The sequence below is a fragment of the Sorex fumeus genome, unplaced genomic scaffold (assembly GCF_029834395.1).
Source record: "Sorex fumeus unplaced genomic scaffold, SorFum_2.1 ptg000227l, whole genome shotgun sequence".
In the NCBI taxonomy this organism is placed as follows: domain Eukaryota; kingdom Metazoa; phylum Chordata; class Mammalia; order Eulipotyphla; family Soricidae; genus Sorex; species Sorex fumeus.
The window spans coordinates 17,368-34,182 of record NW_026606284.1 but is presented as its reverse complement, the minus strand read 5'-3'; the positions used below and the strand labels follow the sequence as shown (position 1 = coordinate 34,182).

Below are 16,815 nucleotides of genomic sequence, written 5' to 3'. Positions count from 1 at the left end.
ATTTCAATTTCCTTATGTATGGGCTTTAATTCTCCAAGGAGTAGGTTTTACAATATGAAAAAGAGCTTCCCTGCATATTAATTCAATAAATGATTTAAAATTTAACTTCCTTACATTTAAGGTCATCTATGTCTCCGAGGTCATTTCAGTCCCTCTAGTGCAAGGAAGGCTTCCCTTTAAGACACATATTTGATTATTACTTTTTCTTAGCTTCTAGAAACTTCTAGACAACAAACCAAAAGATAAGCTCTCAATAAGGAAAATAAGACCCAGTGATCTTAAAAGACTGTAAAAAAAAAGTACTATCATAAATACTTTTAAGTACATGCTGTCTCTATTGGAATTTCCTTTTTTTTTTTTTTTTTTTGGTTTGTGGTTGAAAATCAAGGAGGTAAGCTAGAAAGGAACAACCATCGGACAAGACTATCGAAGCAATAGTGCAACAGGCAAGGCGTTTACCTTGATGCAGCCAACCCTGGATTCGATTCCTGGCATCCCAGAGGGTCTCCTGAGCACTGCCAGGAGTAATTTCTGAGTGCAGAGCCAGGAGAAACTCCTGAGCATCACCAGGTGTGACCCAAAAAGCAAAATTAAATTAAATTAAATAAACTATTGAAGATAAGTAAGAAGAACTGCATGCATTGTTGTTGGAAGTTGAGGTCAAGGAGATCTTAATCCCAAGAAAGAACTAGAAAGTGAAAATTCCAATATTCAGACGCACAGATGCTGCCCAAGCCCATGTACTGCCCGTGCCCGCGTGTTGCTGCCAAGTGCACATGGTGCCCGAGCATAGTGTCACCTGCATCTCCCCTCTTGAGATGTGAACATCGTATCTAATGTAGGGATGTGTATTGAGGCCCGCTCTCATTCTGAAGAAACCTCTGCTCTCTCTTATACACATCATTCTCTCTCTCTCTCTCTCTCTCTCTCTCTCTCTCTCTCTCTCTCTCTCTCTCTCTCTCTCTCCTTCCTTAGAATTTCCAAATAAAATCTGTTATCTGTATACTTTAAAAAATTCTTATGTCACAGTCACGGTCCTCCCATTATTCATCGATTTGCTTGAACGGGCCCAATAACGTCTTCATCATGAGACTTGTTATTGTGTTTGGCATATTGAATACGTCACGGGGAGCTTGCCAGGCTTTGCCAAGTGGGCAAGATACTCGGTAGCTTGCCGGGCTCTCTGAGAGGGGTGAAGGAATCAAACCCGGCTCTGCTGGGCCAACTGCATGCAAGGCAAACGCCCTATTTCTATGCTACCACTCCTCATGCAAATTTATAACTGTATCTCACAGTGATTCAATAAAGGTAAAGGTAAAAGGTAAAGGCCCTCCCGTTGATCGTCGATTTGCTCAAGCGGGCCCAGTAACGTCTCCATTGGAGACTTTGTTGTTACTGTGTTTGGCATATCAAATACTCTCGGTAGCTTGCCGGGCTCTCCAAGAGGGGCGGGGGAATCGAACTCGGGTCAGCCATGTTGGCCACTTGTAAGGCGAACGCCCTACCGCTGTGCTATCACTCCAGCCCTAAAACTTATTTTTTAAAAAAAAAAAAAAAAGATAGTCTCTACTCATTATATTGCTGGGTCTTTAACCCATCACTCTAGTCCAAACAACACTGGGGGGTGGGGAGGAGGAAATGCTGGATAACCCAGTACGACCTTATTCCAAAAAGTAGAATATGTGGACAGGAAGTTATTGACCTAAAAAAGGTCAGAAAGAGACCAGAGCAGCAGCACAGCAGGTAGGGCCTTGCACACGGCCAACCTGGGTTCAGTTTCCACCTTCCCATATGAAACCCCCAAGCACTACCAGGAGTAATTCCTGAGTGCAGAGCGAGAAGGAACACCTGAGCATCGCCCAAAAAGTCAAAAAAAGAAAAGAAATAGAAAAAGAAAGGTCAGAAAAAGGTCAGAAACTCACTCTGGGGATAGGAGAGAGATCAGAGATTATTGACCACTGTGCATCAGAAGAGAAAAAGTAACTGGTTAGAACTTAATTTGGTGACTAGCGAGATCATCTCTGAACATATTTCAAAATTCCATAAATTCACTCATTAAAGCAATAGGGCTGGGGCTGGACACTGCGTGTCATTCATGACGATGAGCACTGAACGCAGAGCCTGAACCAAGTGGACGGAATTAAGTCCACAGACCACTCAGCACACGCCCATGCTGAAATAAAGTGAAAGCCTTGTGTGTAAGGAACTAACCACCACGACTTGAGAGCACGTTTATATCTATAAAGAAGTTAATGAGGGGCAGGAGAGGTAGCACAGCGGGTAGGGCACTTGTCTTGCAAGTGGCTGACCCAGGTTCGATTCCCAACATTCCATATGGTCCCCCGAGTATCGCCAGGAGTAATTCCTGAGAAAAAAATTCTAATAGTCAGTGAAAATAATGACAACGTCTGACACCGAGACATCGATCCCACCTATTATGGGAACTCTTTAGTTCTAGAGAATTCTTTATTGTGTACAAAGAAAGCTTCCAAAGTCCGCTTGATGTCCTCGTTTCTCAGACTATAGATGAAGGGGTTCAGCGTCGGTGTGACCACATTGTACATCACCGTGGCAACTGAGCTTAGCCTCGAGCCACGGGCAGCATCAGAGCTCAGATAGACCACGAGGCCTGTGCAGTAATACAAGGACACAACCGACAGATGAGACACACAAGTGGAAAAGGCTTTATACTTGCCCTGAGTGGAGGAGATTCCACATATGGAGGAAATGATCTTGTAATAAGAGTAAAGGATGCCGGCGAGGGGGCCACCACCCACCAGAACAGCTGAAAAATACATCACCACGTTATTAGGTAAGGTGTCAGAACAGGCAAGTTGGATCAACTGTTTGAGTTCGCAGGAAATGTGTAAGATTTCCACATCTCCACAGAAGGCGAGTTGCAGTGCCATGATGTTTTCTAAGAAGGAATGCAGGACACTCAGGACCCAGGAGCCCAGAACCAGCAGCCCACAAAGGCGGGGGTTCATGATGACAGTGTAGTGCAGGGGGTGGCAGATGGCCACGAAGTGGTCATAGGCCATGATGGTCAAGAGGAACACGTCCAACATCCCGTAGAGCATGACTAAGTACATCTGTGTGAGGCATTCCTTATAGGTGATGACTTTGCTTTGTGTCTGCATGTTCACCAGCATCCTGGGCACGGTGGTGGTGACTAAGGCAATGTCCACCAAGGACAGGTTGGAGAGAAAGAAGTACATGGGTGTGTGGAGGTGGGGGTCGGAGATGGTGACCAGGATGATGAGCAAGTTTCCAAGGACAGCAACCAGATACATGAAGAGAAAAAGCACAAATATGAGGGACTGACGTTCTATGTCTTCAGAAAATTCCAGGAGAAATTCTGCAGTGTGTGAATCATTTTCTGGCTTCATGTTGCAGAGGCAGCCTCTAAGAAAGCAGGAAATAGCATGACACATTTTCACATAAACCGATGTTCCTCACCTATTTGATGACTCCCATTTGGTTTTCATACCAAAATTTAGTTGTATTATTTCCTTTTTAAAAATAACTGGTAAGGGCCAGCAGTATCGCTCCATGACTTGGAAACCAGCCTCACATGCTGGGGGAAAAGGCAGCTGGGATAGAGAAGGGACCACTAAGTAAATGATGCTTGGAGAGCTCGCTCGGGATGGGAGATGCATGCTGAAAGTGGACTATGGACCAAACATGATGGCCACTTTGTACCTGTACTGCAAACCATAACACCCAAAAGGAGAGAGAGAGAGCAAAAGGGAATGTGCCTGCCACAGAAGCAGGGGTGGGGAGAGGAAGTGGGGGTGACGGGAGGGATATTGGGAACACTGGTAGTCGAGAATGGGCACCAGTGGAGGAATGACTCGATCATTGTATGACTGAAACGTAATCACTAAAGTTTGTAAGTCTGTAACTATCTCACAGTCACGATCACGATCATCCTGTTGTTCATCGATTTCCTCGAGCAGGCACCAGTAACGTCTCCTTCTTCCTAGCCCTGAGATTTTAAAAGAGCCATTTCAATGCTCTTTCAGGATTAGGAGAATGAGACCCATCATTGTTACTGGTATTTGGCATATTGAGTACGACATGGGAAGTTTGCCAGACTCTGCAGTGTGGGTAGGATACTTTTGGTAGCCTGCCAGGTTCTCCAAAGGAAAATAAGATAATAAGATGTCTTCCAGGAGCTGGGTTTTATAGTCTCTGTGTCTTGGCCATTGATGGGACCAACCTGGCGCTGGCGGCAGTTGGTGGGTGTGACGCCTACCTACTGGAAGATGGGGGGTCTGGTTGGAGAAGGCCCAGTCCCAATCCGAGTAGGCTTGGAGACCTCAGCCCCGAGATCCGCATGCCTGGGTTCCTCTGCCAGTTCTTTCATGCATGAGGCCCGTCCGGACATGTGGAGAGTGGTCCCAGCATGGCCGTGGCTGGCTCTGGAGGTCATCCGCTGCTGGGGCTCTGCTCGGGATGGGGGTGAGGGGGAGAGAAACTCAACCCTCCCCCCTCCAAGGGGCCCCGGTGAGGACAGCCAGGCACGGGGGCAGGAGACTCTCACAGTAATTCATTAAAAAAAATTGAGGTACTGGCATTTACAACACTGTTATACTTTTCATGGATGCATCATTCCAACCCCACACCCATGACCAGTGTGTCTTCTTTCCTCCACCCGTGTCCTAAAGACCACCCCCCCGCCATATTCTCCACCCTCCACCTAAGTTCTAGAGCAAAATCTTCAGTTCTGATGACTTCAGATTGTTGTTCCATTACTATGGTTCTCTTTTGTCTTGTTTGTTTGTTTGTTTGTTTGTTTGGGGGCTACACCAATTGTGCTCTGAGCTTACTCTTAGCTCTGCACTCAGGAATCACTGCTGGTGGGGTTGGGGGGGACCCTATGGGGTATGGGGATCAAACCCGGGTCAATTGAGTCCAAAGCAAGTGCCTTACCTGCTATTCTATCACTCAAGCCCCCCCCCACTGCCCCCCGTCTTGTCATCTAAAGAATCTCCTTTAATACTTGCAAGACTGGTTTCAAGACTCTGAATTCTCAAAGCTGCTCTCTGTCCCTGAAGCTCTGTGTCATTTCTCCCCCTCTGTATGATCATGGCATCTTTCTTGGGTAAGATCTTGTATGTCATCTCTTGCGTAGACACTTTATCCTATTAATGTATGTTTTATTTTTCCTAAGTGACCGTGCTCGTTGCATATTTACTGAGAACATGTCTTTGTATTTCAAGCCTGCCCATTGATTGCTGACCATGTTTTTGGCAAGATGAGCCTAGGGCTATGATCACGAAAGTCTCCTATGATTCAATATTGTAGAGAGAACGAGGCAGAATGTTGGTCCGTGTTAGTGGAGAGAGATTGTGTGAGGAAAATGCGAGTGGGGAGGTGTGGTAAAGTAGGGAGTGAAGAATATGTTTGATTGGTCATGGATCTGTAGGCAAGACCTGTAAACATACTGGTATTTACATGACGATATTATGGCCAGAGAAACGGTCAATGGGCTGAGTCCAGACCTTGTTAGCAGAGCCCTGAATTTCATCCCCAGCACTCTCCTAGCCTCTAAGCAGCATTGGGATCAATGCCCAAGCATATTCAGGTATGTACATCAGTGTTCCAGAGATCTTAGTAAGAGGGAGAGAGAGAGAGACAGAGACAGAGATGGAGACAAGGAGATAGAGAGAAACAGAAAGACTTGATTTCTGTGCCTCTGTGTCTGGCAGGGAGATCAAACAATTACAAAGGTGTTTCACAAATCACACAAATCACAAATCATCCTGTTATTCGTTGATTGCCTCGAGCAGGCCCCAGTAACATCTCCTTCATCCTGGCCCTGAGATTATATTCAAGGCTCTTTAGGAGAATGAGACCCATCATTGTTACTGGTATTTGGCATACTGGGTACACAACGGGGAGTTTGCCAGACTCTGCCATGTGGGCAGGCTACATTCGGTAGCCTGCCAGTTTGTCAAAGTAGGAATGAGATGTCATAAAAAGATGTCCGGGACCTGGTTTTTATAGTCTCAGAGTCTTGGCCGCTGATGGGATTACACGGCGCCAGGGGGCCAGTTGGTGGGTGTGACCCCCCGCCTACTGGAATTTGGAGGATCTGGGTGGAGGATGCTCGACTCCAATCCGAGTAGGCTCAGAGATCTCGGCCCCGGAACCCACGTGGCTTTGTCCCTCTGCCGGTACCTTCAGGTGTGCGGAGAGTGGTCTCAGCATGGTGGTGGCTGGTCCTGGAGGTCTTCAGCTGCCGGGGCCCTGGTCAGGGCGGGGAGGAAAGCTGAACCCGCTCCCCTCCAAGGGGCTCCGGCGAGGAATAGCCAGGCGCGGGGGCAGGAGACTGCACTCCTCTCCTCCGGGACCTGGTGTTTGAGGCATTCAAATCAAAGAAGCGATACAAGGTGACTGAGGAAGAGGAAGAGACGGAAAAGAGTGTTCGAGGTAGAGGAGTGAACTATTATGTCTGCTTCTCTGACACCTCAAGATGCAGAGATCTCTTCCCCAGTCCTCTACTTGATCCTTTGCGAATCTTGTTGCAAAGGTGACCTGGGAATTAAAGAAAACAGATCCTTCCTAATACCTTCTTGGGATTCTTTCAGGCCCCTATAAGAGAGGAGTCACTTTGAAATGTATGAAGCCAAGTAGCCTGAGTCTGACCATGCACTCTCTTCACCATCACACTCAGACACACGTGTCTGCAGCCAAAAAAAAAAAAACATTTGGTGTTATTCCATCTCTGTCTTACTTTCAACCATACTAATTACTAAAAGGGTGAATAAAACTCGCCAAATCTATGGGGTTTCTCCTACTTAACGTAGAAGTGGTTGTCTGTAGTTTTATAAGGCATTCCACTGAATTTTTTTAAATGGGGTCTCCTTTTTGGGGTAGTCATATCCAGCTATGTCTTGGAAGCAACCCGTAAAAAGTTCACAATGACGGAGTAAACAAATCAACAATAAGGGAGAAAGGGAACTGAATCAAATAAATGAGGAAGAAGTAAAGCTCTAGTAATTTGTTCTCCAGAACACCTTGAGGATGAAAAATTTATTGTTGGCTGTGATCCAACGCCAATTATATTCCCTTGATGCTCAGCTAACACAATAGAAAAACAAAAATGAACTTATCCAGATGACTGAGAAGTGATATGACGATGTGTCAAACATCTTAGATATTGCATATGCAAAAGAAAAAGTAGTGAGACATATCACACCTCACGTAACGAACAATGCCCTTTACAACAAAAGTTGGGTGTTTTTCTATGGCGTGGAAGACTTGGTTTTTCTGAAGCTAGTCTATCACTAATTAACGTATTATCTGTTGTGTGGTCCCATAGGAGATCAGCAAGCACCTTCTCTTTCCATGTGCAGTAGATCTTCTTCGTTATTCTCGTACTTTGGGTTTTGATCTGTTTTTGCCTGCTCCAACAGGCACACCCTAGTTGAGGTTCTAGATTCATAGGCAATATCCTACTGAGACCATACTCTCTCAATACTGACCCCTCCACGTGAATTCCCTCCTTCCACACCAATCTCTTTTTCACATCGTGATATCTAAGGGATATCTGCAGCCACACACATATTTCTTTCATTCTCCTGTCTTTGCTATATTAATGTGTGGTCCAAGACAGCAAAATCTTCCTTATTAAAAAGAAACTTTTAGAAAATTTTAAATTTCAACAGAAGAAAGAGACCTGTGTGCATCTTCAGATGCAAATTTAAGCACATGAAAGAAATCAATGCAGATCAATGTGAGTAATTTCTTGGTAATTTTTAAGTACTTCTAAGTGTTTCCTTTTTTCCATTTTTTTTTCTTTTTGGTTTGTTTTAGTTTTTTGGGCCACACCCCGCAGTGCTCAGGGCTTACTTCTGGCAGGCTCAGGGGACCATATGGGGTGCTGGGGTTGACCATGTGGAATGCAAGTACCTCACCCACTGAACTATCACTCAGGCCTCTCTAAGTAAGTAATTTCTCAGTACTGTAAGCAAAATTACATCCAAAATCAGACACTAATTGAACAAAAAATATATATCCATAATAATTCATTGCTATTGATTTGGATTGACAATTCAAGAGTCAAATTTTCGTTGCCTACATTAACATAATATAGAAAACTTCTAAACTATTCTTCCCTCCAGGAAATGATATGGTAAACTTGTGTTTAACTGATGGGAGAAAATTGTGTTGTAAAATAAAATCTAGCAGAAATTGTTCTATACCTGAAAAAATACATTGAAATATGTTATCAAATATCTTGCAAAAACTGCAAAATGACCATCTCTGTATAATAATAATCAACACATTTGGGGCTGGAGCAATAGTACAGTGGGGAGGACATTTGTCTTGCATGTTGTCGATCCAGATTCAATCCCCAGCATTTCATAAGGTCCTCTGAGCACCACCGGGAATGATTCCTGAGTGCAGAGCCTGGAGTAATCCCTGAGCATCACTGGATATGACCTAAAAAGCCCCCAACTACACACAAAAAAACCCTCAACACATTTATTTAAAAACATCTATTTAAAGAAACAACGTGCAAGTGTTCAGAGAACAAAACTGTCAAAAACTTAAATCAATCATAAAAAACATAAATGTAAGGAGACAGATGTATTGAGATAAAATGTATTACAGTTTTGGCAATAAATTTTCTCCAGAGGCCAATGAAGACCAATAATCTGTTGAAGTTATTTATTTGAAAAGCTAACTGAGCAGAAATGGTTCCTGATATAGTATATGTGTATGTAATAACAGCAAATCGAAATGGTGAGCAAAGACGTTCTAAACAAATGGTGGTATATAAAACAACAAGACATCTATTTTACATCTAATGGGTTGAAAGTAGGTTAAAGAGTAGTCATACTGAGGGTTTGGAAGTGTTAAGTTTGTAGCAATAGAACTGCTCAGTAAGGTGGAGAATTACGTGATTTAAAAAGAACCAAGAGGCAGCTGTAAATTCTACAAATAATGGTTTCCTCTAATCAGGGATTATTAATCTGGCACAAAAGACTCAATAGGCAAAACTCCATTCTGTGTCCAACAGGAAATCCAGACCCCCTCTAAATCCTTTTCAATGTGGCAGCCAGAAACATTTCTAGACTCATGTCCTCATGTTGGCAGAATCTCCGCCAGGTAGAACCACGCTTTGAAAAAATATTTTTTATTAAATCACTATGAGATGAACATGATTGAGTTTCAGTCCTACAATGTTCCAACACCTATCTCTTCACCAGTGTAGATTTCCTATCACTGATGTCCTTAATTTTCCTCCTTCCTTTGTATTCCACAGTCTTGGCACCGTTTGCCTAGCCTTGGTCACAGTGATATGATCCAGAAGATGATTGTTCATTAAAAAAGGATCAGTTAGGGTAAAGAAGGGAACAGTATGACAATAATTGCTGAAAATGATCACACTGGACAAGAACTGAGTGTTGAAAGTAGATAAAGGTATATATATATATATATATATATACACATATATACATATATATGATGACTTTTCAGTATCTGTATTGCAAATCACAATGGTAGAGAGAGAGAGAAGAGAGAGAGAGAGAAGTTCCTGCCACAGAGAGGAGGGGAGGAAGGAAACCGGGGGTATTGGTGGTGAGAGATGTACACTGGTGAAGGGTCAGGTGTTGGAATATTATATGACTAAAACCCAATCATGAACAACTTTGTAACTGTGTATCTCACTGATTTCATTTAACATAAATAAAATTTTAAAAAATTAATAGACCACATACCTAAAATTGATTAATCATAGGTGAGACATATTAAATTAAATTAAATTTAAAAGAATCAGCAGCACAATCACACTCTTCAGCAAAGGAGGTAACTAACTCCGTTCATCCACCAAGCACCCAAGCACAAGCAAGTGTCTCTGTAGGTGTAGACAGCAAACTGCAATTGACCACAGGCCATTGCTCTTCCCTTCCATTTCCTCTACGTTGGAATGGACAGTCAACTCAGTTATGGGACTCACCTGGATGGGAAGACTGAATTCCTCTCAGCTGGGAGATGCTGGTGAGGGATGATCAGTTCCCAGAGAAGATGGAATGAAGGAGTGATACATAAGTCTCGCAGAGGAAGTTAGAACTCCAAATAACAAAATGCAAACCCAAGTCCCTTCCCATGACACAGGCTGCAACAAAGGAACTGCAGATATATTTACAGCTCCATCTACCTCCCTTAGAATGCATTCCCTGCCCTCTCAGTCTCTAAACATGCAATTCCCCTGTGAACAACTCATGTGGACAGGAAAGATAAATGTTTCCTCATATTTCTCTTCCCAAGACATTAGGTGCTCATATGTATTCAAATTTTAAAACATTTTCCCCCATGAATTATTTACTCCACTCCTGATCTCCAACCCAAGAAATCACATCTTTCCTCCATATCTTTGATGAATATGCCTGTCTTGGGGAAGTTCCTGAGCTTTTTAGAGCAAGAGTTGGAGTCTTACAAGAATTTTCTTTCTCTTCCAACTCAACAAGATGAACTGAATCCCTATGATAATTCTTTGTGGCATGACACTTTCGACAAAACCAATAGGAAGGTTGCCACAAGTTTCCAGTGATTAGTACCTCATTCTAAACTATTTCATAAGCATCGAACATATATCAATTGATTTCTGCCCCTAAATCTGAATTAACTACTTTTGGGGATTTTCTGATTTAAACATCTATAGGCATTTGGGGGCTGGAGCGATAGGACAGTGGGGAGGGCTCTTGCCTTGCAACCTGGTTTTAATTCTCAACATCCCATAGGGTTCGCTGAGCACCTCCAGGAGTGATGCCTGAGTGCAGAGCCAGGAGAAAGCCTTGAGCATGGTTGGGTGTGCCCCTCAAACAAAAATTAACTAAACAACTTAACAAAAATATATATAAGCATGCATTCTATGAGGAAATATAATTTTTGTCTTCATGATGACCTTGACAAATCAATTATTAAAGAAAAGAGAGACCAAGATTATTTTATGGTCTAACTATTTTATTAGAGTGTTCCCAATTTCTTTAAAAAAATCTATACAGAGGGGCTGGAACAACAGTAAAGTGGGTAGAGAACTTGCCTTGCACACAGCTGACCTGAGTTGATCCCAGGCACCAAATATTCTTCCCCAATCCCCTACAGGAATGATCCCTAAGCACAGAGCCAGGACTCAGCCTTTAGAAACTCTGGTTGTCCAGTTGTGCTACCCCCCACCTCCCAACGCCTCCAAAACTCAAACAAAACATATACATGTACTTATTTTTTAATGAAGACGCAGTGATTTACAAAGTTGTTCACAAAAGAATTGTTTCAGGCATACGATGTTGCAACTCCAGTCCCACCACAGAGTCCCTGGGTCCCTCCGATCCTTCATCCTGCTCCCTCGGCAGATATATAACAAAGAAACATCAGTTTCTTTCTAGGTTCATCAGATATCAGTTATTCATGAAGAAGCATTTACATGGAAGGGAACCGCGTAAACCGCGCAAACCACGTAAACGCACGCATGCACGCACGCATACACGCACACACGCACACACGCACACTCCCACATGCCTCTTTAAATCCATTGTTTTTCTTTTCCTCCAAGAGTCAGCCGTGTTGCTGTGCCCTGTGCTGCCTCCTAGAATCAAGGCAGAATCCCACTCCGCGTCCTCCTACAACCCCATTCTTCAGTAAAATCTGCATGAGACCCTCTCATTTTTAACAATATTGTAAACCGCAGTGCCCAAAACGAACACTTGAAATGCAAGAGTTTGGCATCTTCTCGGAAGTGTCCATGTCTTGAAAGCAAAACACAATCCAAGTGTTGAGACACGAACTGGAACTATGCCCCCCCCCCTCCCCGTTCCCCAATTACTAATTTATTTAGTTTATTTACAATTATTTACTTTATTATTTTTTGTTTGTTTGTGTTTGGGTCACACCCAGCGAGGCTTATGGCTTACTCCTGGCTCTGCTTCCAGGGGTCACTGCTGGTGGTGCTTGGGGGACCCTATGAGGTGTTGGGGCTCCAATGCATTTCAGCCACATGCAAGGCAAATGCCTTCCCTGCACCAGACCGCCAACCAGACCCCTAACCAAGGATTCTTAAGTTTCCCCACTTTGCCCTGAGAAATACAACAGGCATGAAGGCTGCTAGAAACTTCTCATACTCACAACCCATTGGACTGTGGATTAATTTTTGGTTGTGGCACCTTCGTTGCTCCCTAGTTTTCATGACCCCCACATTCATTTCCTTGACCTCATGTGGGCGGGGTGGAGAACAGCATCTGGCAGGCAGACCATGTAAGGTCCATTATATTTAACATCCTATCCAAGCTGCCTTTTTTTTTTCTTTTTGGGTCACACCCGGCAATGCACAGGGGTTACTCCTGGCTCTGCACTCAGGAATTACTCCTGGTGGTGCCCAGGGAAGCATATGGGATGCTGGGAGTCGAACCCGGGTTGGCTACATGCAAGGCAAACACCCTACCTGCTGTGCTATCACTCCAGCCCCACAAGCAGCCATTTTTTAACTGGTAGAATACTCATGAAGGACAGAATAATGGCACTTAGCAATAATCGGCTGCTCCCCAAAGAAAGGATGTTGGGAGGATCCTCCCAGGATGGGAGAAGCATGCTGAAAGTAGACTATGGACTGAACATGATTGCCACTCAATGCCTCTTTTGCAGACCACAACACCCAAAAGGAGAGAGAGAACAAAAGGGAATGCCCTGCCACAGAGGAAGGGTGGGATGGGGGGGATGGGGGGTGGAAGGGATACTGGGATCCGTGGTGGTGGAAAATGGGCACTGGTGGAGGGATGGGTACTTGATCATTGTATAATCGAAACCCAAGCACAACAAACATTTGTAAATCTACAACTGTACCTCATGGTGTTTCACTAATAAAAATTTAAAAAATAATGATAATCGGCTGCTCCTTGACATTTGTTCTTATGTTTTAAAAAAGTCTTCACACCTCCATAGTTATTTCAGTTTATTTTTGACAACGGCACCGGTGAGTCTTATTAGGATTCCTTTTAAGTAACTAAACAAATGTAGTTACCTCTGGGAGAGGAGGCTAGGACATAAATGTGTGTGTGAAAGCACAACTGAACTTGTTCCACAGACACGAATAGGAACTCAGATTAGCTATGTGTTATTGGACCAAGAAGATGCAAAGATTCTAGGACCTAAGGAACTTCTGCAGTGGAAATATGGAGAGTGTTCATTTGTAATCAATTAGTGGTGGCTACAAAAATTTTAGAAAGGAGAATAATGACTTTGAGAGACAAAAATAGATGATAGGAAAGAACACAAGGGAGTTTTTTCTGAGCAGAGAAAAGGAAAATAATTCACGACAAATCTGAAGTGTCTATCTATCTTTCAGCCATATGCAAATTCTCCTTGATGCTTGGACATCAATCCACCACACTCAGCTGAGAGGCTGCACAAAAACACACCAGGGATCCTTCAAATGCTGTTGCTAATTAGGGCTTACATGTTTACTTTGGGTTCAAATGAATTTAGTTTTCTATTAGATTAATTTGTAAACTGTTTTCTTGCAAGAAGGACTCGGATGAAGACATGCTTTTTTGTTTGTTTGGTCTTTGCTCAGGGGTCTCTCCTGACTCTGCACTCAGGAATTTCTCCTGGAAGTACTCCAGGGACCCTCTGGGATGCCAGGGATCAGGTGTGTGCCAGGCAAGTGCCTTAACCTGCTGTGTTATCTCTCTGGCCCCTGGAAGGCATGCTTTTGATCGTCATTTTGCCAGTAAATACAATTAGCATGGTGGAAAATAAGTAGAAAGATAACAAATCATCTGGAGAGTAGTAAAATATAGGCACAAGTTAACAATTGCGCTAATTTAATAAAGTTTACTTTATTGGGAAGAGCCACTCAGATAGTGACATAGGCAGAAATTTTAGCCAAAAGGATGAAAATAGTCCAGATTTTTTCTATGATCACATTACATAGATTTAATCAAGCAGAGCTTGTTGCCATTAGCATTTTCATTAGTAAAACTCATGACAATTCTATGTGAAGTAAATTTAAAAAACATTTTGTGGGGCTGGAGCAATAGCACAGCAGGTAGGGCATTTGCCTTGCATGGGGCCAACCGGGAGTTCAATTCCCAGCATCCCATATGGTCCCCTGAGCACTGCCAGGGGTGATTCCCGACTGCAGAGCCAGGAGTAACCCTGTGCATCGCCGGGTGTGACCCCAAAAGCAAAAAATAAAATAAATAAAAAACATTTTGTATTATAAATCTTTTGGTTTAAAAAATGATGGAATTTGACAGCCCGCCCCCCAGCGCCATCTTTGAAGCGTTCAGAATAAGGAACACATGGAGGGTGCGGGATCCCGGAGGAAAAGAAAAAAGAAAAAACAGGTTCCAAAAAGAGCCGAGAGCACCGGCAAGTTCCAGATGGAGTAGGCGCCGCATCCCGCCTCCCCCAGATGGAACCCTGGTGACCAGAAGCCTCTACAAACACAGCTCGAGTATGCGGGAACGAGGACTTTTTCTCAAAACCGCGCGGCCGCTTACGCGGCCGCGCGACATCTCTCTATGTACAAAGTGATCAATGAGAAGTAAACCACCCAATCTTTCTCCCTGAAAATCAGAGTTAAGTTTGGAGCATGGCCACAGCCCCAGAAACACAAGGACTTAATGCAGAAACCAGCAGCTTAGAGCAGAAAAGTGAACGGACGATGAGTTAACCCAGGCCATCATTTCTGCCCAGAGGGGAAAGGGTGTTGCCCCATTCGCCCTCTCTTCTCTGGAAAGAAGGATGGTGGCCGCATGGGAGCCTTGTGGACAGCAGGTATGAGCCGGGGGTGTGGGGGCGACTAAAACCTCATGGGAAGAGGGGCGTTCTGGTCCGTCCTTCATGCCCTACCGAGGTCACCAGTTGCCCCCCACGAGCGGCTCCCCAGCACAGCCACGGCCCCAGAAGCACAAGGACTTAATGCAGAACCCAGCAGCTTGGAGCAGAAAAGTGAACGGACTATGCGTTAATCCAGGCCATCAAGTCTGCCGGAGGGGAAAGGGTGTTGCCCCATTCGCCCTCTCTTCTCTGGAAAGAAGGATGGTGGCCGCATGGGAGCCTTGAGGACAGCAGGTATGAGCCGGGGGTGTGGGGGCGACTAAAACCTCATGGGAAGGGGGGCGTTCCGGTCCGTCCTTCACGCCCTACCGAGGTCACCAGTTGCCCTCCACGAGCGGCTCTCCAGCACGGCCACAGCCCCAGAAGCACAAGGGCTTAATGCAGAACCCAGCAGCTTGGAGCAGAAAAGTGAAAGGACTATGCGTTAATCCAGTCAATCATTTCTGCCCAGAGGGGAAAGGGTGTTGCTCCCTTCCGCCCTCCTCCCTCTGGAAAGAAAGATGGCGGCCACATGGGAGCCTTGTGGACAGCAGGTATGAGCCGGGGGTGTGGGGGCGACTAAAACCTCATGGGAAGAGGGGCGTTCCAGTCCGTCCTTCACGCCCTACCGAGGTCACCAGTCGCCCCTCACGAGCGGCTCTCCAGCACGGCCACGGCCCCAGAAGCACAAGGACTTAATGCAGAACCCAGCAGCTTGGAGCAGAAAAGTGAACGGACTATGCGTTGATCCAGCCCATCAAGTCTGCCGGAGGGGAAAGGGTGTTGCCCCATTCGCCCTCTCCTCTCTGGAAAGAAAGATGGCGGCCACATGGGAGCCTTGTGGACAGCAGGTATGAGCCGGGAGTGTGGGGGCGACTAAAACCTCATGGGAAGGGGGGCGTTCCAGTCCGTCCTTCACACCCTACCGTGGTCACCAGTTGCCCCCCACGAGCGGCTCTCCAGCACGGCCACAGCCCCAGAAGCACAAGGGCTTAATGCAGAACCCAGCAGCTTGGAGCAGAAAAGTGAACGGACTATGCATTGATCCAGGCCATCAAGTCTGCCGGAGGGGAAAGGGTGTTGCCCCATTCGCCCTCTCCTCTCTGGAAAGAAAGATGGCGGCCACATGGGAGCCTTGTGTACAGCAGGTATGAGCCGGGAGTGTGGGGGCGACTAAAACCTCATGGGAAGGGGGGCGTTTCGGTCCGCCCTTCATGCCCTACCGAGGCCACCAGTTGCCCCCACGAGCGGCTCTCCAGCACGGCCACAGCCCCAGAAGCACAATGACCTAATGCAGAACCCAGCAGCTTGGAGCAGAAAAGTGAAAGGACTATGCGTTAATCCAGGCAATCATTTCTGCCCAGAGGGGAAAGGGTGTTGCTCCCTTCCGCCCTCCTCCCTCTGGAAAGAAAGATGGCGGCCACATGGGAGCCTTGTGGACAGCAGGTATGAGCCGGGGGTGTGGGGGCGACTAAAGCCTCATGGGAAGGGGGGCGTTCTGGTCCGTCCTTCACGCCCTACCGAGGTCACCAGTTGCCCCCCGCGAGCGGCTCTCCAGCACGGCCACGGCCCCAGAAGCACAAGGACTTAATGCAGAACCCAGCAGCTTGGAGCAGAAAAGTGAACGGACTATGCATTGATCCCGGCCATCAAGTCTGCCGGAGGGGAAAGGGTGTTGCCCCATTCGCCCTCTCCTCTCTGGAAAGAAAGATGGCGGCCACATGGGAGCCTTGTGGACAGCAGGTATGAGCCGGGAGTGTGGGGGCGACTAAAACCTCAGGGGAAGGGGGGCGTTTCGCTCCGCCCTTCACGCCCTACCAAGGCCACCGGTTGCCCCCCGCGAGCGGCTCTCCAGCACGGCCAGAACTCCAGAACACAGAAACCAATTTCTTAACTATCTGACTTTCAGTAGAAATACTTCCAGGGTCAATAGGTAAAAGAGCAGAAATCCAAAACCAACATTTAATTCTTGAACCCAGC

General features: G+C 45.6%; 1 protein-coding gene across 1 annotated transcript; it reads right to left on the bottom strand.

Annotated features, from left to right (window-relative positions):
• Positions 1-2,435: 2,435 nt before the first annotated feature.
• On the bottom strand, positions 2,436-3,389 carry LOC130017857 (olfactory receptor 7A17-like). Its single transcript, XM_056108625.1, has one exon. It carries the CDS (start codon positions 3,387-3,389, stop codon positions 2,436-2,438), a length of 954 nt encoding a protein of 317 aa, XP_055964600.1.
• Positions 3,390-16,815: the final 13,426 nt, after the last annotated feature.